Source organism: Acartia tonsa, chromosome 4 (genome assembly GCF_053477335.1).
Source record: "Acartia tonsa isolate MP-2025a chromosome 4, ASM5347733v1, whole genome shotgun sequence".
Lineage (NCBI taxonomy): Eukaryota > Metazoa > Arthropoda > Copepoda > Calanoida > Acartiidae > Acartia > Acartia tonsa.
This window is the reverse complement of record NC_137263.1, coordinates 35,359,118-35,382,956: the sequence shown is the minus strand read 5'-3', so window position 1 is coordinate 35,382,956 and position 23,839 is coordinate 35,359,118. Positions and strand designations below refer to the sequence as shown.

Sequence of the window (23,839 nt, the reverse complement as noted above, 5' to 3'; positions counted from 1 at the left end):
CCCTCCATTTGCAGGACAACTGAGAGATGAAACCAGTACCGTTATCTGACATATTTTCAGGTGGCCTTATAATTGTAGAATAACAGGATTTAGCTAGGTGCGTAGCATCACTATAATGTCCTGGTTTCTGCATGGTCCAGAGCTGCCGCATACCACAACTCTCCCCTCGGAAGGCTGGAGGGGTTGTCTGCACCGCCAGACTTCCGACAGTGGTTGCGGCCTTCAGTTTGTTGTCCTTGTGGAATGGGTCCGCCAGGATACCAGTTGCTGGACGGTGGTGGACTCCAGCCCTCCCCAGGTCTAACGGAATCGGCTATATCTGCTGGAGTAGCTGGTCCTGTTGGATATTCTGGCCGTTGGATGTGTACCTCTGAGGCCACCCTGGCAACCTCCAGGGGTGGCACAGCACATGAGGGGGCTTGGACCAACAGCCGCCTGGTATACACCTCTTCAGGTTTCTCCACTGGGCTGGTGGTCTCCATCGTGTTGGTCACCTTGCTGCTGGCAGGCTGGCTACTGGATGCAGGCGCAGTTTCTTCGCCCTCGGGGCTGGTCAGGTTCATTCGGCTTCCAGGGTCTCTGTCAACGCGGGCAGGTGGTGGTTGCCATACTGTAGGAGCGTTGCCTCCTTCAGGCTCATTCTGGACATTGGCAGGGTGGTGCATGGCAGTCCGACCTGCGGGGTAGGGAAAGGTAACAGTCCCTCCTTTATGCCGGCGGCTGTCTTGGATCTGCAAGGGTGGCTCCGCTCTAGTTGGCTGGGAGACAGGCCCATCCACGAACACTGCTGCTGGTGGACTGGAGGCACAAGGCTCCGGATTTCCTCCCCTAGCCTGAAGGGGTCCAGGCACATTGTCTCCATCTTGGGTAGACATAATTGTTGGGGATCCTCTACTTCTATGGTTAGGCTCGGCACTTGGCGCCTCTAGTTGTGTTACTCCCCAGGCAGCGGTCAAAGCTTCTTCAGTTTGGCTGGTAATGGCTGATACCCTGGCTCCTGGGGCAGATGCAGGGGGCGCAGGCAAGTTTGGCCCAGCCCAAACTTCCTGGTACACCAGTGCAATACAATTACCCTGGCTTGGTTGAGGGAGGTAGACAGCTGGATGCAGTTGAGGGTGTGGGACAGCTGGACTCTCCCTGCTGGCTGGGGGCTCTGGCTGGCTGGGGGTGACGGGTGTCACCCCTTCCTCTGGGGCTGCGGGCTCCTTCCGGGGTCCAGGTATCTTGGTGGCGGCGACGGTTGTCGCCCCAGGCACCAGTGTGGGGGCGCTGGATAGCACCCCCCAGTCTTCACAGGGGTCCAGGTCTCTCGGTGGCGGCGACGGTTGTCGCCCCAGGCACCAGCGTGGGGCGCTGGATAGCACCCCCCAGTCTTCACAGGTGGCGGCGACGGTTGTCGCCCCAGACATCAGCTTGGTGGTGCAGGGAAGCACCTCTCGTTCCTTCCAGGTGGCGACGCCGGTTGGCGTCCCATACATCGACTCAGACTCGCTGGCTAGCGCCTCTTGCCTCTCCCACTCGGCGGCCGCCAGGGCCTCCTCGTACACCGTCCCGGTGGCGCTGGGTAGCGCCCCTCGGCTCTTGCTGGGGGTGACAGGGGTTACGGACACCGGTCCCCTGTGGTTGCGGCTGAGGCCCAGGCCAACCCGGTTGGGTTCAGCCGCTCCTCCCAGCACGTTGATCCTGGCCACCATGGTCCCAATCTGAGACACAGACTCCTGGGTAGCCGCGGCCCCAGCGGCGGCAGCTAGTTGGGGTGACGGCTGGGCATCTCCCTCCAGGTGGGCCTGGGTGGCAGACTGGTTGCATGCAGGTTGTTGGGCGGCCTGGTGTTTCTTCATTGCCCGGTCCCCACCGGTTCTGTACTTGGCGGCTGTGTGGCCGTTGAAGCGGCAGCGCCCCTTCGTCCAGCTGGGTCCCATCAGGCCGGCTTCCCCAGGGTGTATCAACCTGCCAGGTCTCTCCTCCTCCAGTTGGGGCACCAGCTGACAAACAGGGTCTCCCCTACTAGGGGTCAGGCGGTGCTGGGCTGCTTGTGGTGGCTCCTTGGTTACATTCAGCCTCCTCCCCATACACACAGGTTCCTTCCATCCAACAGCGGCTCTCCTCCCCTGGGTGGCGAGGCCAGCCTCGGCCTTAGCTTCTGCAGGTGCTTCTCCACATGAGGGATCCTGCCTCTGGGTATGCCAGGTGGTTGGTAGCAAAGGCCGTTGATGGTGCCAGTCGGAAAGGGGGCTATGATCTCTGGGGGGTACCTGTGGCCAGTGGGTGGACAGGTACCCACAGGTGGACCAGCAAGGCCCAGAAGATGCCATACTGATGGTAGCCTGAACTGTATTCCGGACTGTCAGCAGACTGTTGGTAGCCACCTGAGTTGGGCCAGAGTTGCCAGCTGGTATGGCGTCCCTGCCAGGCTCCGTCAGCTGCTGGTGGGGAGCCCCTGCGGTGGTTCTGGTTTTGGCAAGGGGTGGCCTTCTTATTGACTTCCCTGGTTGGAGCTCTGCATCCTGGTGGGCCTCCATCTTCAGCAGCATGGGGGAACTGGGCTGGGACATGTGCAGTGGTTCAACAGAGTAGCGGCATCTGGTCTTGGAGTGTGGGGGAACAGCCTCACTGCTGCTGGTCAACCCTGCTCCCTCCGTGCTGGGTAAAGTCTTCCACTGCAGCAGGTCACCAGTCCCCATCCTTAGGCCGGTCCCCAGTCGTTCCATGCCTGGGGGCTCCCAGGGAGGCTTGGGTGGCGGCTCCCCCACCCCCAGGTACGCGTCGGGCATCTGGGTGAAGAGCCTATTCCCCTGGGACAGCTCCCCATCCTCCAGCTTGGTGAGGCCAGCGCCAGGGAGGACCTTTCCACCCCAGAAACAGGTGGTACTGGCCCTAGGGCTGGGCCCCGTTGGAGTCTCAGTTCTGGTGGTAGTGTCCATCTTGGGGCTGGCCACTAAGTCTCTGAAGCTTGTCACCTTCTCATTAGGCTCAGTTGCATCGTTCAACACCCCCAGGAGGACACCTACAGGTTCAGTAATCCCCAGTCCAGTATTGCTATTTCTCGTGCGTTGAGCACCAACTGAACAGGAGCTGTGCAGCAGACATTCAGTCACCCTTCCAGACAAGGGCATCTCAGGGACCAGGGGTCTGTGACCTGGCATGTGTTTGATGTTCACTGTACTCAACACAGTAGGCCAAAGTAATAACAGAAGTAGTATCTTGTAGATATAGAAGCAGAGTAGAGTAGCCGCGCCGCAAGGAGGTTCGAGCCGGCTCACCCCTAGTATAAATACTATAGCTGTGTAATTAGGGTGGTAGTCCACGTAGCCGTAGGCTCGGTCCTCCTGGCTCAAGAGTTTCTGTGGCTGGCGCGCCCCCATGATAAGTAGCAGGGGGTTGGTCTGTTGGGGCCAGCGTCTTGTTTAACTGTTGAGCCTGAGTTGTTTTCCTCTCCAGTATAGCTCTTGATTTCTGTGGTAACCAGCGGATCTTAGCTTAAAGGTAACAGGGAATATGTTAGGCATCCACAGATGTCTCTAGGAGCGTATCCGCTAGTAGATATATGGATAGGTAGTCTATCTATATATATACATGGCTACACGCCCATATATATATATATACGTGTATAGGAATATCCCCGGAGCTAGCTAGCTTTTCCTCCTTGCTCCAAAAAAAATCACGCTTCCTCTGTATATAGTTCACAACTATGAGGGTCGATGGTCCAGGTACACACCACCACTGCCCAGTGTGGGGCAGCAAGTCAGGCTATGTCCACAGGGTGGGCGTACTTTCGTTCAGTTACCATATCAGTTTCCAGTGTTGTTTGGTGAGGTTAGTATTCACTTGATTGTACCCATGATACAAAAAAAACAACATTATTTATCACTTGGGTATTTATATATACATATATTTGTTTCACTAACCACTCAGCTTTGAAGTAGGGTTGGCAGGGCTAGGAGATGTTGAGGGTCTGAGCGGGTTTAAGGAACTGGTTTAGTTTTCCTTATCACACTGTAGACAGGGAGGGAGGAGCTTGCAAGTTTTTTTTCTCCTAAAAAAATATCTCTGATGTATGCTATAGAATGGCCCCTCTCCTGTGTGGGTGTGTGTGTGTGTGTGTGTGTGCGTGAAATCTCCTGTCCTTGCAACGCGCGTCCGCACCGTCAAATCCGCGCACACGGGGAAAACGCGCTCTCACCCCTCAACTTGCTCTCTCATTGGTCCGCTTCGTCCGTTGGATTTATGATATTTTCCGCACTCTGTTGCGCTACCCGTGAATGGCGCTCTGTGTGTCCGATCGCTAGCTCCACACTACAGACGGACTTAGTCTAGTGTGGGTAGGAAGGGGGGGAGCGCGTGAGGGGACGGGGGTAACTCCGTCCGTTCCCCCTATGAGGGAGGGGGGGTAACTGTGTGCTGGTGTAATAGGGCCTTTTCTTCTTAATCCTAGGCTTATCTATTATATCACCCTGATTGTATTTGCCTTCAATGGAGAGGGGCTCCTCCCCTTCCCTTGGAATAAGGGGTGGATTGTTATTGTGCTGTGGGCTTGAGATGTTTTGATTGTATATCAGGGTCTTTATTTATATTACATCTAGCTTCTATTTTTGTCCTTATCACAATTGCATAACAGATTTGTTTACCAACTCTGTTCTATTTTTAGCTGTTATCACAATACACAATAATCCAAGCCTGTTCTATTCTTAGATTTATCACAACACAACAATTTGTTTGCCAAGCTTTGCTCATAAATCTATTGTTTGGCCATTTTTCTAGATGGGTGGCTGCGTTGTAGCCTCTCAGGATACTTGGAGTTGACGTAGTTTTTCTCTGTTCTGGTGCACTACACTCGTATGTTGGCTCGCAGCTTGCAGCTATGTGGCGTGTTTCAGCCTATCGGCGGCAGGGAATGTCCCGTCCTGCTAGCGCCGCTTGCAGCTATGTGGCGTGTTTCAGCCTATCGGCGGCAGGGAATGTCCCGTCCTGCTAGCGCCGCTTATCCAAATCCAGCTGATGGCGGCAGGGAATGTCCCGTCCTGCTAGCGCCACTGGTTCGGATCCTGCTATCTCTTGCAGTAAAATTGGCCTATTTCCAGCCGTTTACACTTATTTGGCTTGTTTCAGCCGGTCCGCAGGCCTGTTTCAGCCCTTTTGGCGCTCAATTCTCCGTTAGATATCAGCGCTGCTCGCGGTTATTCGTCAAATTTCGCTGTCTCGCTTCCACAACTGCCGGATGCAGAGTTAAACTTTGCTGTCCAGGGTGGGTAATTCAGGTTGCTTGCGTCAGTTTTGCCAGATTCACTGCTGGGAGTACCTTAGCCTCAGATACGCGTCTGCTCTACACTTGTGGTTCGCCGTAATCTCACACAGCTGTCACCAAAGTTGTGGTATCCGCCTAGGGTAAATGGCAGACACCAGAGTTCGAATAAAGACTACGGCAGTGTGAACAGACGTGGACACCTTACTATAGAGAAGCTACGCTTCTCTAGCATTCACTAGACAAGAATCAACATCTATTTCAGTTGTCACTTTATTGAGGGTGTAAAGGATACTAAAGCTATATACAACAAACAATAACTACATGGATAGGAATAAATGATCATAACATAAAAGCATTATAATACATATACAATAGTCAGTTTGGGCAATCATGATTCCCCATCCCTGGAAAGGGTGGGGGGGGATTAAGAATACAGTTAACCATAATATAAATACATATGGATTAGGAATAAAGATAGTTAAAGATAAATCATACAGTAAAACATAGATAATTGCAATGGTTAGGTAGATGGCTATCCCTGTCTGGGGCAGGCAGGATAGCCCATGGAGCAGCACAATAGGTAGATAAGCATAGAGGGGTTGAGTGGTAGGTCTGGGTACTAAAGAGGGAAGGCTTGATGATTACTTGTGACAACAACAGTCTGTGTGGGGGTGATTCTATCAGGTGAGGGCAGGTTTAGATCCTTTATCCTCAGGGTTGAGGTGGTGCTGATAACTTGGTGGTTGAAGGGGAAGGTTCCGGTGCTTAAGATGGGAGAGGGAGGGGTAACACCCCTCCCTCCATTTGCAGGACAACTGAGAGATGAAACCAGTACCGTTATCTGACATATTTTCAGGTGGCCTTATAATTGTAGAATAACAGGATTTAGCTAGGTGCGTAGCATCACTATAATGTCCTGGTTTCTGCATGGTCCAGAGCTGCCGCATACCACACATGAACTGCTGCATATATTCATTATTGATTATGAGAAAAGCTACTTTTTATCACAGAGGCAACTGTAGCCTAATCAATCAAGCTTTTTCTTCAGTTTCTAAACAACAGTTTAACTCACTTTGATTGCAGGGAAAGGGACACACATTCTAGAAAATTTAAAAGATCTACTTGCCAAGGATCTTAAGGGATAAGAAAATGGACGATAAATTGATATACATTCTTATGATGATAAATAAACAAGAGTACCTCTTCTTTGGAATATATGTATGTATTGAAAAGTTTGGATACTGCTCATTGTACCATCCAATATATATTTACTTAAAGTTATTAAATTCTCTTTTAAAACATTTTGAAAACAATAAAATAATGACCATAGCCTTATGATCCAAAACTTTAAATAGAATTGCTTAATCCTAACTCCTGGCTTTATTGTAAGAAGAGGATAACATTATCGACTAAGTAAAGAACAAAGCATTGTTCATCGGGATTTATTTGGTCATTATAAAAGTCCCTCTTTTTCAACATTTAAAAAAAAATTGGGGCGTGTCATATTTTCTAGGGGCTATTTCTCTTTGAGTGGTGGTGATACACTCTCCCATAATAATTATAAACATAGACAAACAGCAAGCCTGTTACTTTTATATATAAAATTTCATTTACAGGTACAATATTACTTCTTAAAATTTCAAGTAGATGTTGTTTACATCATATGGATGACTTAGGCAAGGAGGGAGGGGACAGTAAATAACACTGGTGCCTAAAGCTTTGTATACAAGTTATTTTATTTGTTGGCTCAAGAATTTTGGGTACTCTTATTGTATTTTGATTTATTTGTTCTAAATTGGTAGTTTCCAAACCTTTCAAACAATAATTTAGTTGTAATTTTGTTCGTATAGTTAAGGTTGTATATCAATTTATCATCCATTTACATATCCCTTAGGATACCCATTGCCTAGGATTAGGGGGTGGAATATAGCCAAAACAAACCATACCAGAAATTGTTTAGAATACAGTTAGATAAAATATAATTTTCCATCATTATATCTCTTACGAGAAGAAACAAATTTTCCCACAAACTTACTTTAATTAGGCTTTTGTGGATTTTTAATAGCGATGCTTCTCTATAGGCCGAATACCAAAATATCGATCTTAAAATGAAATAACAAGGTCTATTGTTTATTGGCCGTTGTTTTAGGTTCGGGTCGAAATACAAGAATCAGATTGAATGACCCATTTAAGGCCTCATTAGCCATTTCAATTTGATTTCTGTATTGCCAAGTCCATGATTAATTTATAAACTTTTTTGATGTTATGAAACAATGGAACATATTCATGCTAGTTTAAGTTGGCTCCAACTTTTTATATAAACGTTTAAATTTAAAATTTTTCATAATTAAGTTTTCTATTTAATTTTAATACTTAAGTTTTTATTTTTGATAATTTCATAACTACTCGTGTAGAAAATATATGTCTTGTAAGATTTTTATAAAAAAAGTCCACATAAACGTTTAAGAAAAGTCTAGATTCATATTTTATACCATTATAGGTTGAACCAATACCAATACCCAAAAATTAATTTACTTATCCGAGAATAATTCTTTAAAACCATACAAAACTTTAAGAAAAGAAATTTAAAAGTTAATTATTTAGTTAAAGCATTTGTTTTTAATTATTATAGTATTGAAATTAAAATAATTTAATTACTTTAACATAAGGTTAAAATGAAGAAATATTATAAAAGTAAATGCAAGGTACAAGGACAGATATATCATCATTATTGCACTATTAAATTTGCATTTTATATTAAATTTTTCCTAGTTTCATGTATTAATGTAAATTTGATAATTTAATCAATAAGATGTAAAAATGTCATTATTATGCCAGAAATGGCCACTTTTATAAAAATGTCATTATAGTCAACAAACAAGTATTGAAACGAATCTCTTTAAATGATGCAGAAGGGATCCATAAATTTTTTAGAACCTCACTTCTTTTAGTGGAGGAATACAACTTTTTATGGCTCAACACACTTAGAAATAATAATTTTTTTAGATTAATCTCGGAGAAGTGATGTAAGCACCTCTGGAAGCATTCCTTTTTCTGGCTCTAGATCAATGCCAGTGGAGCAACATACCTAATGCTGGCACCACGTGTTCATCAATAATAATAAAATATTTAGATTAAGCTTTGAGGAGAGCACCTCTAGAAGATTTCAGTGGAGCACTATGCTTTTTTGGCTCTGCATAACTTCCAGTGAGGCAACATACCTTATTCTAACTCCAACTCCCTTTCTATGATAATATAATATTTAGATTAAGCTCTGAGAAGAGTTGTAAGCACCTCTGGAAGAGCGCAGTGGAGCACCATGCCTTTTTCCGGCTCCGAACCCCTGGCAAGACAACAAGGGTCAAGCAGACATTCTTCAGGATGGGCTCCAGGTTCAGGTAATACAATTTTCCTATGTCCCCCCCCCCCCACCTAAATTGTTTGGCTTAGCGAAAACTCCGCATTATAGGAAGATAAAAAAAAATTCTGGAATTAAAATTTCTAATCAAGGCATCCTTTTATTCTTTTTTCTAAACATACTTACAGATTTTTGAAAGATTAGTGTCAGTAATTAATTTCTAATCATTTATTTTGAATTTTGATTGTTTAGGTATAGCGGGAGGACTGAGTTCCAGACCAGAGTTTCTGTTGAACCTAGGTAATTATTATTTACATACACATTTACACTGATCTAGAGAATGAGCAATGGATGATAGATTAATTCTGTACTTTCTACAGTTAATATTTCTCCTTTTTTTTGTATGGGCAAAGCTCCCCTCCTAATGTATTTGTCCCTAGACTGACAGCCTACACTTGAATGTTTCAGAAGGAAGTTACAATTTGAGCGTCGGCCAAGCACCCGCTATCCCCGCCGCAAGTCCCACACAATCAAGGAGACAGAATCTCAGCCGGACCTGCCCACAGCCGCCAGCTCTATGCACGTATCCGCAATCAGATCCCGCTACGAGGTTGACGCGTCTGTCCAACAGCACCAGCTGTTGAGTAGGTCAGCCTATGAAGTGGATACTACAATCAGCAACCGCAAGACTACAACTGGCAGCCACCCACATCTGGCAGGATCACAGGAGCTGCGAGTTCTGCCCCTGCCGAATCTTGGCGATATGGACACTGATGAGTCAAGGACAAGCACACTCAAAAATGCCGGTTACGGCCGACCTGTCAGTATGTACAGCATAAATTCAGCCGTGACAAGTGCAACCGCTACGCGACCTGTCAGTATGCACAGTATATCAACAGCTGCTGGACATCACAGAACTGTTAACAGCAGCCTTTATACCAGCGGCGGTGGCACATTAACCCGGCCAGCTGGGGCCGTTTCAAAGTCTAGCGGCGAGTTAAAGGTAATTACAGAAAATGACTCTTCCCCCGTGGCTGCAGGCGCAGGGTATCCTCGCCTTCAAATTGGGCAGCAATACACCCGCTCCATCGTGGACATATACTCTGAGGTGAATAAGAGACGGACAACCAGCACTCAACATCTACACCTGCAACAAGAACCAAAGAATGCGAGGTGGTACAGCACAGACAGCGCAGATATTGAATACCTGAAATGGGTGTCGGAGACAAATAATAACAACACAACAAATTCCGGCAACAGTGGGTTGACCGCTAAGCTGACGCCAACAGACTCGTCGGCTAGCTCGACAAAGTCTACACACAGTGTTACAAAATCAGACAGCGACTCGTCGACAAGATCAAGCAAGGGAAGCAGCACTAGCTCGGGAGTGTCGTCAGGAGGCGGCAGCAGCAAGTCAGCAAAACCGCCATCTGGCAGCAAAACGGAGGCAAAACAAAAGACAGAACGCAATTCCTCGCCTGACAGCGGCTGTGACATGTCCGTCATGGTGGCTTACACTACAGAGCCAAGGGTCAGACGGCCGGCAGATTATTCGCCGAACAGACCACCAGTAAAGCCGACTCCGGCACCGCGACAAACTGCTCGAAAACCGCGCAGTGAATCTTCTTCTAAATTGTCGGCTACCGTCGACGGAGCTAATCTAGTCACGGACGAAGAATTGTCAGATCAGGGTAGCCGCGAAGAGACGGTTAGCCCGGAAAGCACCACGAAGGGCTCCATGTCCACTGCCTCCCTCAGCCCCCGCTCCAACTATGAGTTGACCTGTCCCTACAGCCGGACAGGTATCTACAGCCTGGAGGGCAGCAGGCTGCAGTCAGAACTTGGCCACCAGACTGTTGTATCAAATTCGTCAGATTTTCCGCCGCCCCCTCAATATATCCACGGCCGCCAACACTCGGCTAGCGGCAGCGTAGGTGCCCCTTTGGAACGGCGACAGTCTGAGCTGGATCACTATAGCTCAAGCTCTGGAACTTGTAGCTCTATTCTGAGTAGTACAGGTAATCTTTTCATAACAAATCATTGAAAAGTTTTAAATTTCTTTTTAAACAATATTATTTTAACTTGTTAAAATTAAGAAACTATTTGGATCATATGAAGAAAATGAAGTCATTCCTAAAAAGGACAGAAATTCCCTTCCTTTTTTATGAAACAACTATGTTACTTAACTTTGATTTGTTTTTAATGTACAGGAAAACTCAGATCTTACGCGTCCAGCCGTGACATTCTGGAGATGTATGGAACCATCGGCGGTAACAACACCGCTAACCACAACCCGCCGCTGGCGCCGCGAATGCTCGGCTTTTCCAGCTCAGATCTACGCCTGCCGCCGTCAGCCCTACTAATCTCACTGTCTGGTAAAAAGTCAAATTCAACATTGAACGTGGATTGGAATACTAATCCTAACGGCGGTAGCCAGTTGAGCACCGCCGATCCGCCGGTGACAACCGCTGCAATAACGAGAAATAGTAGCGTTGTTAACGGCATGTATCACCATAATTTGGCTACACCAATACGCAGAATTGAAAGAGACACTGTTTTCTAATTATTTTACCTAAATTTTGAAGTAAAAAAAAATACTATGTTTAAATGTACAAGAGTCAAATTATAGCCAAAGTTATCTATCTATCTATCAAATTTACTTGGAACTTTCACAAAATGGATTCGTGTTGCTAAAAAGACATTTTCATAATTTTTTTACTATATAGACATTTTTCGGGTACCGAAATCGAGATTTTTTTTCTAAAATAAGATTTAATTATTTCCATTTTATTGTTTGAATAATACTTCTTCACGAAGCATATTTAAAAGAATATGGCAAACCAGGAGGCGCAGTGATTCTCTGAATTTCTGCAAACATTTGCTAACGAAAAATGTCATTTTCTGTGTATATATATTGGTAATGTTTATGTATGCATACAAGGAGTTTTTACTAAATCGTGTCTTTTAAGTATAAATGGAAAGTTTTTTTATACAATCCTAATCAAAAAAGTAAATGCCTTAGATTTTGAAAAGGTTACATTTTCAATTTTATAAAAAAAAAACAATCCATGTTTAAAGGTTAGGTTTTGGACATGATATGTGACTTCTTATAACACTAATTTTACATTTTAATTTGAAGTCATTCATAACAGATAATGTTCTTTAATCTTTTTTAGAAGATACGGAAAGTGTCATGTGTGACGTCATAAAAATATGTCTAAAAAGGCAGGATGAAAGGAGAAGTGGGAAAGGAAACTCGTAAAATAGAGATTGATTTATACGTATTTATATGACATTACACATGACACTTTCCGTATCTTCTTTTTTTAACCTTAATAAAAATAGTCTTTGATATTTACAATATATGTATGTATCCACATAAATCCATGCGAAAAAAATTGCATAAATAATACGCACGCCATATGTGCGAATTATCAACAACAAAGCTATTCTATAATTAGGGTTTGATACCGTTTATCTGTCCGTCCGGCCGACAGTCAGTAATACTGATTAGGGGTATAGTCCCTTTCGTGACTTTTCACTGTAGCTTTTCTCATATTTCTAGCCCCTGCAGGGGGCTTTAACCCTGAAGGGAGATGTCTAACCCTGCGGGGCAATCACCTAACCTAACTTAACCTAAAACAACCAAAAGCTACTTTGAAAATACGACGAAACGCCCCTTTAGAGGCGTTGACGCGAAAGGAACTATACCCAATTTTTTATTCAGTTTGTTTTTGCTCGCTAATGAAGGACTTTATTAATCTTGTTGTTTTATGAATTACCGCGATACCACGATAAAAAAATCTTCTAAAAAATATTATTGATATTGTAAAGAATCATTATACAGTATTTTTCTATATGTGATATTTTTATAAAACACTTGCGTTAAGTAAAGTTAAAAATCTATTATTTTTATTCAATGTCTAATGAATTGTCAGTTTTATTAATTTTTATGTGTTTTTTGAAGTTATTTTATTACAATTTTTAATATTTGTTTTATATTGTTCTGTCATTAAAATAGTGTACAAATATTAAAAGTATGCATTTGCACATTAGTTTCAAAATTTTTTATTGACTTATTTTCTATGAACTAGTAACTTTTAATGGTAAACATCTTCATTAGCCCCTCCCCCCTCACCAACACCCATCTCCACCAGCAATTAGCCGCAAACCTTTCCTGGACATTGTGGAACGATCAGTCCAGCATTTATCGAAATATCTTGGGACACACACACATACACATACAACTTATACATAAAACAAATAATTTTTGAAAACTTCTTATTAAGTTAGGTATTCCACTAATATTTAGGACTAGACCCCTTATGGCTATTGGTACAGCTGCTTTAAAAAAAAGTAGGCCATTAAATAAATCACATAGTAATGTTAGTGTATAGTTGTATTATAAAGAAACAAATTTCATGTCTTTAAGTTAATTAAAAAAAACTCTGAGAGAAAGTGTGTGCGAGTGTGTGTCTTTAAAAAAAGTGTTTTTGCAATTTATCAAAGGATTTAATTGTCGACATTTATTAAAAGAGTTCGTGATTTCTTGAAGACTTAAAATCAACATGATGTCCTAATTTGCCTGATATTTACGTGGCAATTGTGACCATCGTTGAGCATTCTAACTAGAATCAAATATGTAAAATTGTGACTACAGTCTTATGTTGATATTAAAGCGGCACAAGAATTTGATAGGACGGGCTTGTCATTTAAAGGCACTAGTATATACAATATTGAGAAAGAAACTAATGATTTCATAAAAATTTGCTATTTTTTGTTTTTAAAATGGTGGTTTAGTGTGCATACCTTCTGTGGAAAAAAAGATATATTGCTGGTTATGTAAAAAACCACAATTAGTAAAAGCGCCGAAAATTTTACTTTTCTTCGTGTATAAATATTTTATGTGTTATATGCGTAATAATCAATGATTTTAAAAATATATGATATACTATAAAACTATATTGTATGTGTTTTATTATGTATGATTTTGTTAAATATAAATATCTTTTATGTACAAATAAAATTTCTATTTATTTGGTTTTTTTTATAAAGTGAGGCAGGATATTTGTAGCGATATCGATATCTAGTTAGGGAGGGAGGAAACATTGTGCTGTAAATTATACCCCACAAACACGTTCTTTGATAGATATAAAAACAGCTTTCCGCGGATATTAAAATGAAAAATTAATATTTAATATTTGTTGAAAATTTTGTGTAATACGTTGCAATACATGATTTTTCAAAATGGCTAAGCAACCGTTCTAAACCAGCAGATATTAATCGGGTTTGAAGCCATACTGGAAAAACTTTTATTAAACTTTGATTGGTTGGTGCAAACTATAAGTGACTAAACTGTTCCTATAATTATTATTGGATAGCTTTTGTCTTTTGGAAAGGCTTTTTAAGCTGCTCGGCTGAGAATGCAGAGCCTTGATTTTTAATAAAAATATGTCAGTGTAAATTTTACTTTCAAACGATCCTATGACCTAATTTTTATGGCTGGATAGGGTTACAATGCATTGGAGGTTTAGTGATTCATAATTCATTTTAATCAATGAATATCCTCCATGCCATTAAAGCTACTATTAGTAAAAAACAAACTTAACCAAAAAGGAAAATTAACTACTTTTTTTCAGGCCTGACTTCTTGTCTACGGTTTTACAAGCCAGTAACGCTGAATCAGATATATCACCAAATCTTATTTTGTTGTTAAAAAAGATTTTTTGATATATTTGATATGATCTTGGTCTTTTTCAGAAACCTAATTTTGTTGATCTGACTACCATAGCCAATTAAGTGCGATACTCATTCGTTTTAAGAAACCACCTAAATTCTCTACCGACCGTACTTCGATGGGTGACCTTAAATATATACTTTGTGCAGTAGGTGATAATTTTTACCTCACGTATGCACTTCTAAATCTTTTCTAAAGCTTTTATGGATCCAACCAATGGTATGTATCCTTTCTATCTTTACTCTTAAACATTTTGATGATGATTTCAATTTGTCATAACTGGCCAAGCTTAATTTGCTTGATATACTTCACTAAGAGGTGCGTATCTAAATATTTAATAGTATTTAAATTACCTCCCCCAAAAATTTTACCCCGGGGGTAAATTTTTTTTGGGGGGGTAAAAAAATTTACCCCTGCCAACAGATTTTCAGGGGGGTAAAAAAAACATTGCAGATTTTATTTGTAGAGGTTAATACCGTTATGATCACTACAGATTCATTATTGCATAGTAGATATACTACTCAAAATACATTCTTATATTTCATTCTTCTGCTAACCTAAATTGTTACTTTACATGTACAAAATATTATCTCTCTATCTTTATTGCCCAACCAGCGCCAGGCCTCTAAAAATATTTTCATATTTTACCTTTTTTATACAAATAGTTTTATGTTATAGGTATGAATTTCAGTGATTTTTTCTAATTTTAAACATCATGAATTTAGTAAAGCATTTGATTAAAAGAGATTAACTTAGAATAGAAAAGAAAATAATTAGGTCAACTAGTCTAGAGTTTTCTGTGACACCAATTTTGACACAATTTTTCAAGCTTTGCTCGCAAGGGAGTTAGGGACGTCAAAGCTTTTTTTATTCTTAGGGGGGTAAAATAAATGTTTCAAAGGTTTGACGTCTATGAAGAGAGTCCTTTTTTATTATTTTTTTTGTTGGACTGCAATTCTTGCTTATATTAAATCATATCGTATAGCCTTTTCTTACTCTTTTTTTACCTACCAACGGTCTTTCTCTCTCTAACTTTATTTCAACCAACGAAACCAACTCCCTCAAATGTAGATTTTCGAGAAGAAAAAAAAACATATTTCTAGACCCTGCTGAGTGGATTAAAACCTTTTTTCATACTGGGCACTTTTTACTTAACATAACCTAATCTAAAACTTTGTTATGTTTTCAACAACTTCGTGGTCCATATGCAATTTGACGAAGAAAAAGAGTTGGAAGTAAAACTAATTATAGAACACTTTTTGCGTGCTCATTTTTACACGAAAAAAAAATACAAGAATATCTTTGCAATGGGTATATTTCATAACAAAACATATTTATATAAAAAATAGAAATGAATTATCACAATTTTACAAATTATTTCTAAGTTTATAGTATTTTTAAGCTTTAATTATATAAATGCTTCTATGGTAGTTTTTTTTTCTCAATGATTGTGACGAAAATTAACAATTTCATTATTTTTAAAAAATTACAATAACATGCATAACAAAGCTAAAAATTTACATAGCTCGATAGTAATACCAATATCATAACTGGCTTATTTAATATTACATAATACTTATATATTAATTTTATAAATTTATATTATAAAAGTTTAAATAGGAAGACAGAATTATAAACTTTTTAATATCAATAGTATCAAATGTAAAAAATGTATAAGATCTTTTTTTTTCATTGGTAATCAGAGTAAAAAAGGTAACAATATAATAGTTTGAGTATTCTAAATGATTGTTTTTGTGTTTATTAAGTTTTTTAGATTGTTAATTAATATAATACTTTTTTGGAAAGCTTTTTTGAGCGCATCATTGGAATGTTTCCTCTTTCTGAGATTGCTGTTTGAGATACAAAATTGTTTAAATACTTTTCTCTGTAAAAAATAATAATATTTATTTATTTCTTGTGTATGATAAGGTCCCACGTATCCTTCCATCTCAGGCTTCGAACCTAAATAAAGAATTAATAAATTATTTTTCCAAAACTAAAAATCACGAAACCTTTCGATTCCTTATTTATTAAAAATCACGAAACCTTTCGATTCCTTATTTATTTCCTAGTTTAATCGATATATTATTACTTAGATGTTGCACCAGATTTTTATATACTCTGATCGCAGCTGACTAAAATAACGATACCCCAATCAGTAAAACACTAGAGGGGGAATTGGTTAAATAACTGTAGATCCCCCTCCCAAGGACCTTGTGCCGACTTTCAGTTATGTTTTTGAAAATCAATTAATAGTGTCGGAAATATTCACACAGCAAAGTAGAAGAAAACAATATGCTAGCTGACGAAAAGGTCCTTGGAAAAACGGGGCAGGTATTTATCTGTATATACATCTATACAATAGATATGTTCCCCAATCCATCCCCTTTACCCCATCCCCACCTCTCTTACTGGATGAACGAACTAAACAATATATGAGGACCATTTTAGAAGGCTATACTGACGACAAGTTTCCCATTTTCAATATATCCACGTATAAAAAAAGTTCATCTTATAAACCTTTTTAGGACTTCCAGACAAATATTGTTCAATAAAAGAGTTGGTTGTCTGATTTGAAACGTTCCTTTATTGGCTACAACCTAAAACAAGCTTTAAAAACAATTTTTTATCCACTATAGGTTTGTTGTATTAAGATCTAGTTATACCTGTTCAGCGGATAATTCATTGTTGGCGTAGGCCATGACGGAGAACACCTTGAATACGTACATAGCAGCGCAGCACCATACAAACATACCACAAACAAACACTATCTTCACCAGGGTGGGCGGTAGCACTTGCCTACAAAATATTTATTTCAAGGATCTAAAGGGATAAGATAATAGACGGTAAATTGATTTAAATCTCCAATAATGATTAACAAATTTATCCCTTATGTTGAAAAGTTTGGACACTACTAGTTTAGAACCAATGAATTAAAATTTAAAAAGTATCCAAAGTTATTAAGCCAGCGAATAAGGTAATGTGGTACTACTGTAGTGAAATTTAAAGTCTTAAATCCCCAAATACAATTTATCTTATAAAATAGCAATGACCAAGATACCATCCATTTAAATCAGGATTTAGAATTTTCCTAAAAAAATAGGTAGGTTTTTTTTAAATATTTCGGATTCGAAAAGAAAATTTAAAAGACTTACTTGAGGAGCTTGTAAACATGGGTGATGACGTAGGCAGTCAACATAATCTTGAACACATAAGCAGCCAGGTAGTGATGGAGGAACAAAGTTCTATCAAAGAAAAAGTAGGGTACGTAGTGGAGCAAATATCCTGTAAACAAGACCTCTCCGACCCGACAATATTCCTCAAATTCTTCCTCAGTAATGTCATAGCACTGACGCCTTCGGCGGAGAAGGTAGACCACCAGCAAACCTGCGTAGATAGCGGTGCAAGCTGTTCCAGTGTACCAGATTATAATATTACCAAGCAGGTGAACCTGGTTGTTAGAGGATTTACTAATATAATAAGCAATACCACGTGTTAGGAACGGCCACTCGCTGGGATCACTGGCAAAATTGTGATTCTTAACATTTTCTTGATTGGTCATCAGCATTTTAAATTGGACCTCCAGCATTTTGTACCAGAAGGGCAGGTCAGTCTTGGATTCGGGGATGAGCTCGTGGCCAGCAATTTCTCTCTCAATTGTTTCCTTATCCTTGTCTTCCTTGGTGTACTGGTGCTCCTCCACGTTCCAGACAGTGTCGGCCTGGTTGATGTTTCTGTCCCCGACAACCTCAAGCTGTTCATAACCCCATTCAAGATATTGTTTGCCGCTGAATTTCAAGGCCTGGCTTGTGTTGACGTGTATGAGACGGATTTGGGAGTTGATGGTGTGCCAAACGTCACCAGCTGTTTCGCGGTTGATGATATCAACTCTCCAGTGATTTTCTGCCGCCATAGAGATGTTATAGTCAATATAGCAGGACACCTCCTGGTTGTTTGGCGACATCGGGGCGGCAACGTCATGGGAGTTGAGAGCGCGGTGGGTCATGCCGTGCACGATCTGAACAACGTCGCCGTGCTTGATGTAGTCGATGGGCTCGGACACAATGAGGGCCTCCCTCTCTGGCCTCTTGATGATCCACCAGTTGTTGATGTCCTTGAATGTGTAACAGGATACCTGCTGCTGGTGGGAGGAGCCACGGCCATCTTCATACCTGTAATAAATAAGTGTGTCAAACAGATAAAATGGCGTAAATTTTAATATTATTAATTTTGAGATGAACTGTAAGACAACAAAGCTCTTAACATAGGGATGGTTTAACAAATCACTTTAAATTGAATATGCTAAGGTTCACATTCCACTTGTTTTACATCAATAAGGTTTGCACCCCTCTAGCAAAACCTTTTTTCGATTTCGACATGAGAATAGTTATTTATCGCATCGTATAATAAACAGCTTTCTGCGGATATAAAATGTACAATTAACAACCATGTTACAAGATAAAAACCAGTATTGTTAGCCCCGAGAAGCTAACAAAATTGGCTTTAATATTATGATTGTACATTTTTATATCCGTAGAAAACTGGATATAATACGATACGATACATGATTTTTCAGTATGGCGGATATCAATTGGTTTCGAGGCCTAATTTGAAAAAAAAAACTTACTTGACAGGATAAACAGCCTCGTGTGAGTGCAGCCAACAAGTACGACCATACGTGTGGCGCAGCGTGATCTGACTGCCGTGAGCGATCAGGTTGGGCTGCCCGCGGATAATGGAGCCGAGGCCGCCCTCCAGGCTGGCCTGGAACTGACTGGTCATCAGAGAATCATGGTTGCCTGCAGATTTCATATTTGTTTGATCATAAAACTTGGTTCTTTATTAAAGAATATTTAAAAAGAAAAAAAAAATTCAATTGTCCCCCAAAGAGAGATTTAAAACCAAAGTCTATGTCTTAAAAAGCAACCTGTAAACTTTTGTTCTTCAAAATGTTTTTTAAGATAAACAGCATTAAAAAGTTAATTTTGAACGCTTTAAGATATTTTTGAAGATGGAACTTTGATATTTGATCAAACTTTCCTGCTTTGTAAAGAATTTCAAAATGAACATAGAAAATGGCAACGTAGAGTCCAATTGTTCCAACTACCATAACTGCCAATCTAACCTAAAAAAATGTCAAATCTAACATTATATTATTAAATGTATAATCATATTACTATCTTTCTGTCAGTCCTTTCTCGTTTGTATTTCCACAAAGGCTAAGGTTTAGCATAGCAATTAAATTTTGATATTGTTAACAACTTCCAAAAGTTGAGTTTGGGGTATAAACAAGGGGTAGTGGGTATGAATGGAAGAAATAAAATAAGTTAGCTCGATTTATTTATGAATTATTTAATGTCTATTTCTCTGGATTTAAGACTAATAACCAAGATTCTAAATTCGAATGACAAAGAATACATTTTGTGTAACAGCTGTCATTCTCAATCACTATTGATAACTTTAAAAGTCTAAAGGTACTAAAACAATTATTTCTTAGGACTTTTTAGAACCTTACATTTAAAAAAGAGCTACTCTGAAACCACCTATTTATGAGCTTTTTACTAAAGATTATAATGCTTACCATATAATCAAAGAAAAGCTGGCGGTCAGACAAGGATTTGTTTGGCAGAAGCCTCCAGAAGTCCTGCAGGATCAGGAACCAACACAACAGGGAAGAGAAGATACCGATATACTTCACACTAAATATTATTTATTATGTTTGAAAGAAGGAAATAATATATAATTCGCAAAAGCAAAAAGACTAAAATGATTTTTTTTCCTGAAGATATATAGCCCTGACACTGCCCTGAGTTATAACACTTTATGTAATTTTGGTGGGAAAAAATTGTCTGTCATTGTCCTATCAAGGTAACCTGTAAAAACTACACTGCGTAGAATACCTGAAAGCCGCAGTTGCCAGAAGTGTTGAAGTACAGAGCCAGAAGAACCATGTCCCTGTAAATGGTTGGCTGGAAACCTTTTTGAACTTAAGAACAGCCAAGATGGCGCCCAGACCAAAGCACATCATGATGGACTCCATGAGGATGAAGCGAGACTGGGTCAAAATTGCGTTGTCTAAAAATAAATTCAAATAAAATAAAAATAATGAAACTAGGCATGAAGATAAGTGTATGCATCTTTTTTTTTAAAACGTGTTCCTAACCCATGCGGGAAGCATTAATATTTCGTAGCCGTAATCCTTAATTCACCTAACTTCAGCATAAAATGAGTACTCTGAGGCCCACTTCAGGAATAAATTAAACTACCAGCTTACAATTTTACGGTCATCCTCAAAATGAATAAGGTATTTTAAAATATATTTTTATGGACTAAGTCTTAAAATGACTGCATGACTTACCAAAGATGATCATAAATCCTGCGAGGGCTCCAGTCCAGGCACAGAGTCCAAGTTCCTGGATCAACAGGTAGCACAGGGGTACCAGCAAGGAACCAGCCATGGCGGGAATAAACCTAGGGGAAAAAATACATTTATTTATCATATTAATTTAACTTTACGGAGCAATTTAGTAAAAAATAATGCAAAAATTAACTTTTTTCAATTGTACATAACAATATTTAAGTAGGTACATATTGGTATTGTATATTAACAAAAAATCTTATGAAATATTTTTAAGCATTTAATGTGAAGTTTGATAAGAATACAAATTGTAAACCTCAAAATCGTATTATTCACGAATCTGTCGGTGCAGTTTACACAGTTCGTTTGAAGGTGCTTTGACTTTTGTATCAGAACCTAAATTAGGACATAGTGCATTTCATTACCCTAAGTTAGGTAACTTCATTTCACTTTTCAATAAAATCTAAAATGCAGCGGTTTTTAAGAAAATTAAATTTGAAAATTTCAAGTTCAATTTTTACCCACTAGGAGTTACCGCATAATCATGACAAGAAAAGCAAAGATTATTTATTTAAAATTTTGAACTACTTAGCTTTTATAAAGTTTTTCATAAAACCACTCCTGAAGTGAGTTAATTAATGGCCATTTTTATCAGTTGCTTTGCTAAGGTCACGGCAATTCAGCCTTATATAAATCATATATAGAGAGGTTTTATGACTGACTTTATAAAAGAAAAGTTGTTCAAAATTTTAAATAAATAATCTTTGCTTTTCTTGTCATGATTATGCGGTAACTCCTAGTGGGTGAAAATTTAACTTGAAATTTTTAAATCTAATTTTCTCAAAAACCGCTGCATTTTAGATTTTATTGAAAAGTGAAATGAAGTTACCTAACCTAGGGTAATGAAATGCACTATGTCCCAATTTAGGTTCTGACACTAAAGTCAAAGCACCTTCGAAGGGACTGTGGTTGAGTTTGTCATTTAAAAAGCATAAATTGTTCTCCATAAACAATAAACATGTATAGTTGATCGAGTATGAAAGAAGTTTAAACGACTAAGATGATATTTACCTAAGTGTCCAGAGGGGTACACTATCAGGGTACTCAACTCCAATCTTGTCAAATCCAAAATTTCCGTCCCAGTTGGCCAGGTAGCCGGCGAACGCGACCATAAGCTTGCCCAGCGGGGGGTTGGAGTCGAAGAAGAATGTGTTCTTGAGGTACTGTCCGGCGTACTTGCCGTAGTGCATCTCATCAAACACAACGTTGTTTGGGTTTTCCAGAGAGAAAAATCTACAAAATAAAATTAAATAAATTGTTGTTTCATATTCTATAGGTATTTGCTTTTTTGTTCTGCAAGATTTTTTGAATTGTAAGTCAAGCGTGCTACCCCATTATATAAAGAAGTATGGTTTTATGTCTGAAGCTAAAGATCTCGGAAAATAGTAGACAAAATTGGTTGCATTGTAGTATTGTCAGGAAGGCCTTGCATCTTGGGGTGGTTTAGCCTATTTTCATGACCTCCCCCAATTATCTTTAGACAATGAAGCATGAATTTAGAAATAAATCAAAAAGAAGCATTTTTACCTAGGTAACTATCTATAAGTCTTTAAAAAATCAAGTTATTCAAATAACTTTATTAAAACTTAATTTTTCAACACGTTTGACGAACCACTTTGGCGTAGAATTATTTATTCCTAGTATTGTCCCCTTCCCCCTCTTATATTTTCACGTTTCATCTTCCTTAAAATGTGTTACCCACAAAGAATAAAATTTACCTTGTACAAACTCCAACCACAAAAAGCATAACAGCCATGCCATCAATCTCAAGCTTCAGGCTAAACCCTTTGTCAGCAACGCGGGCCTTTCTGCGGGGGAGGGCCGCAGCCTTTGGCCTGGCAGATACCTCTGACTGCTGCAAGCCATCGCCCTTCAGGTCGTCCATAAATTCGTTGGGAGGGGTTTCAGGCACTGATTCTCCATCACCCTAAAAAGAAAGAAAAAAATTACTATTGCTCATAACTGTATACATTATGTCTGATCGTCCTAGGAATACTGTTACAAAAGTTCAAAGAGAATAGAATAATCATACAAAATAAAAATGGTTGTAAAAGCAAAATTTGTCAAAATGGACATTCGGATTTCTTTTAATGAATATGCCAAGTTTGAAGTTGCTAGGACAATTCTAACATGCATAAATTAACGTACGGTAAGACAATCTGTTATAGATGGAAGAACAAACCCTTAACGTAGAAAATGCCCTGCTTTTAACAAGGATGACGAAACATTACTTACCCCATCTCTCCTCGTAGGAATAATGTTTCCAAGTTTGTCTGTGAGATCTTTAAAATCTTTTTCCTTGCCCACTCCCTTCCCTCCTTTTCTCTTTCGTACCTGACTGTCCATTTTTATATAAATTTAATTTTTGTCTAATCACCTGAAATAAAAACATTTGTTACATTTTTTAGGATAAATTACAATATGTAGTTTATAGTGATTTGGCTGCATAAGAAGAAAAATACAATTTAAGATTAAGATGGTCTTTTTGATGCCTGTTAATTATCAAACGAGTAAATAACTAATTTTATCACAGCCATGCACAGATTTTTGATAGCTGTCAGAAAAATTTAATTGTTTAAAAAAAACGTTAAATAAATTGACAGTAAATATATAAAATACAAAATTTCAATCTTATAAAAGCCGGTTTTTAACGTTTTTTTATGTAAAAAAAACAATTTCATATAAAAACAATTTTTAAGAACTTGTTTAAATAATAAAACTGAACTTTCTCTTTATTTCTAAACCATACTTTTAACTGTTGATTAGTTCTATAAGCCTGGAAAATTAAGGTTTACAATGTTATGCTTGTATGAGTAGATGATTATCAAAAATTGTCTGCTAAACTACCTTATTCTCAATGTACACAAACAAACAGACGGACAAACTTTCTACCTTTCATTCACCCCTTTCTGCCTGGGAGCAAGGGAGGAGGGGGTAAAGTATAGAGGGGAGAAAGTGAAGGGCAAGAGAAAGTAAAATAGTGACCAACAATGCGACGATAATTTTTGTACATTTTATCATAATAGTATCATGGATGCATCACTATACTTTATGTACTTGAAAACCTAAAGAGAGAAAATA

The 23,839-nt window shown here is 39.4% G+C and overlaps 2 protein-coding genes across 3 annotated transcripts in view; one reads left to right on the top strand and one right to left on the bottom strand.

Annotated features, from left to right (window-relative positions):
- LOC145316974 (uncharacterized) overlaps window positions 1-12,723 on the top strand; it is a 69,869-nt gene extending 57,146 nt beyond the window's left edge. The window contains exons 9-12 of one of the 2 annotated variants that reach the window (XM_080157829.1): window positions 8,512-8,643; window positions 8,856-8,903; window positions 9,075-10,621; window positions 10,814-12,723. In XM_080157829.1, coding sequence (XP_080013955.1) covers window positions 8,512-8,643; window positions 8,856-8,903; window positions 9,075-10,621; window positions 10,814-11,166 — 2,080 coding nt within the window. In that variant the 3' untranslated portion in view covers window positions 11,167-12,723. Of the gene's footprint in view, window positions 1-8,511; window positions 8,644-8,855; window positions 8,904-9,071; window positions 10,622-10,813 lie in introns of both variants that reach the window. The other variant, XM_080157828.1, reaches the window with a different exon arrangement.
- Window positions 12,724-15,637: 2,914 nt separating this feature from the next.
- rt (Protein O-mannosyltransferase rt) lies at window positions 15,638-23,544 on the bottom strand. The gene is made up of 11 exons (XM_080157824.1): window positions 22,994-23,544; window positions 22,477-22,685; window positions 21,770-21,991; window positions 20,699-20,811; window positions 20,241-20,415; window positions 19,922-20,039; window positions 19,385-19,465; window positions 18,968-19,143; window positions 17,496-18,512; window positions 17,007-17,139; window positions 15,638-16,302 (listed from the first exon to the last, which is right to left on the bottom strand). Exons 1-11 carry the CDS (start codon window positions 23,102-23,104, stop codon window positions 16,249-16,251), a joined length of 2,409 nt encoding a protein of 802 aa, XP_080013950.1. The 5' UTR covers window positions 23,105-23,544; the 3' UTR covers window positions 15,638-16,248.
- Between the last annotated feature and the right edge of the window lie 295 nt (window positions 23,545-23,839).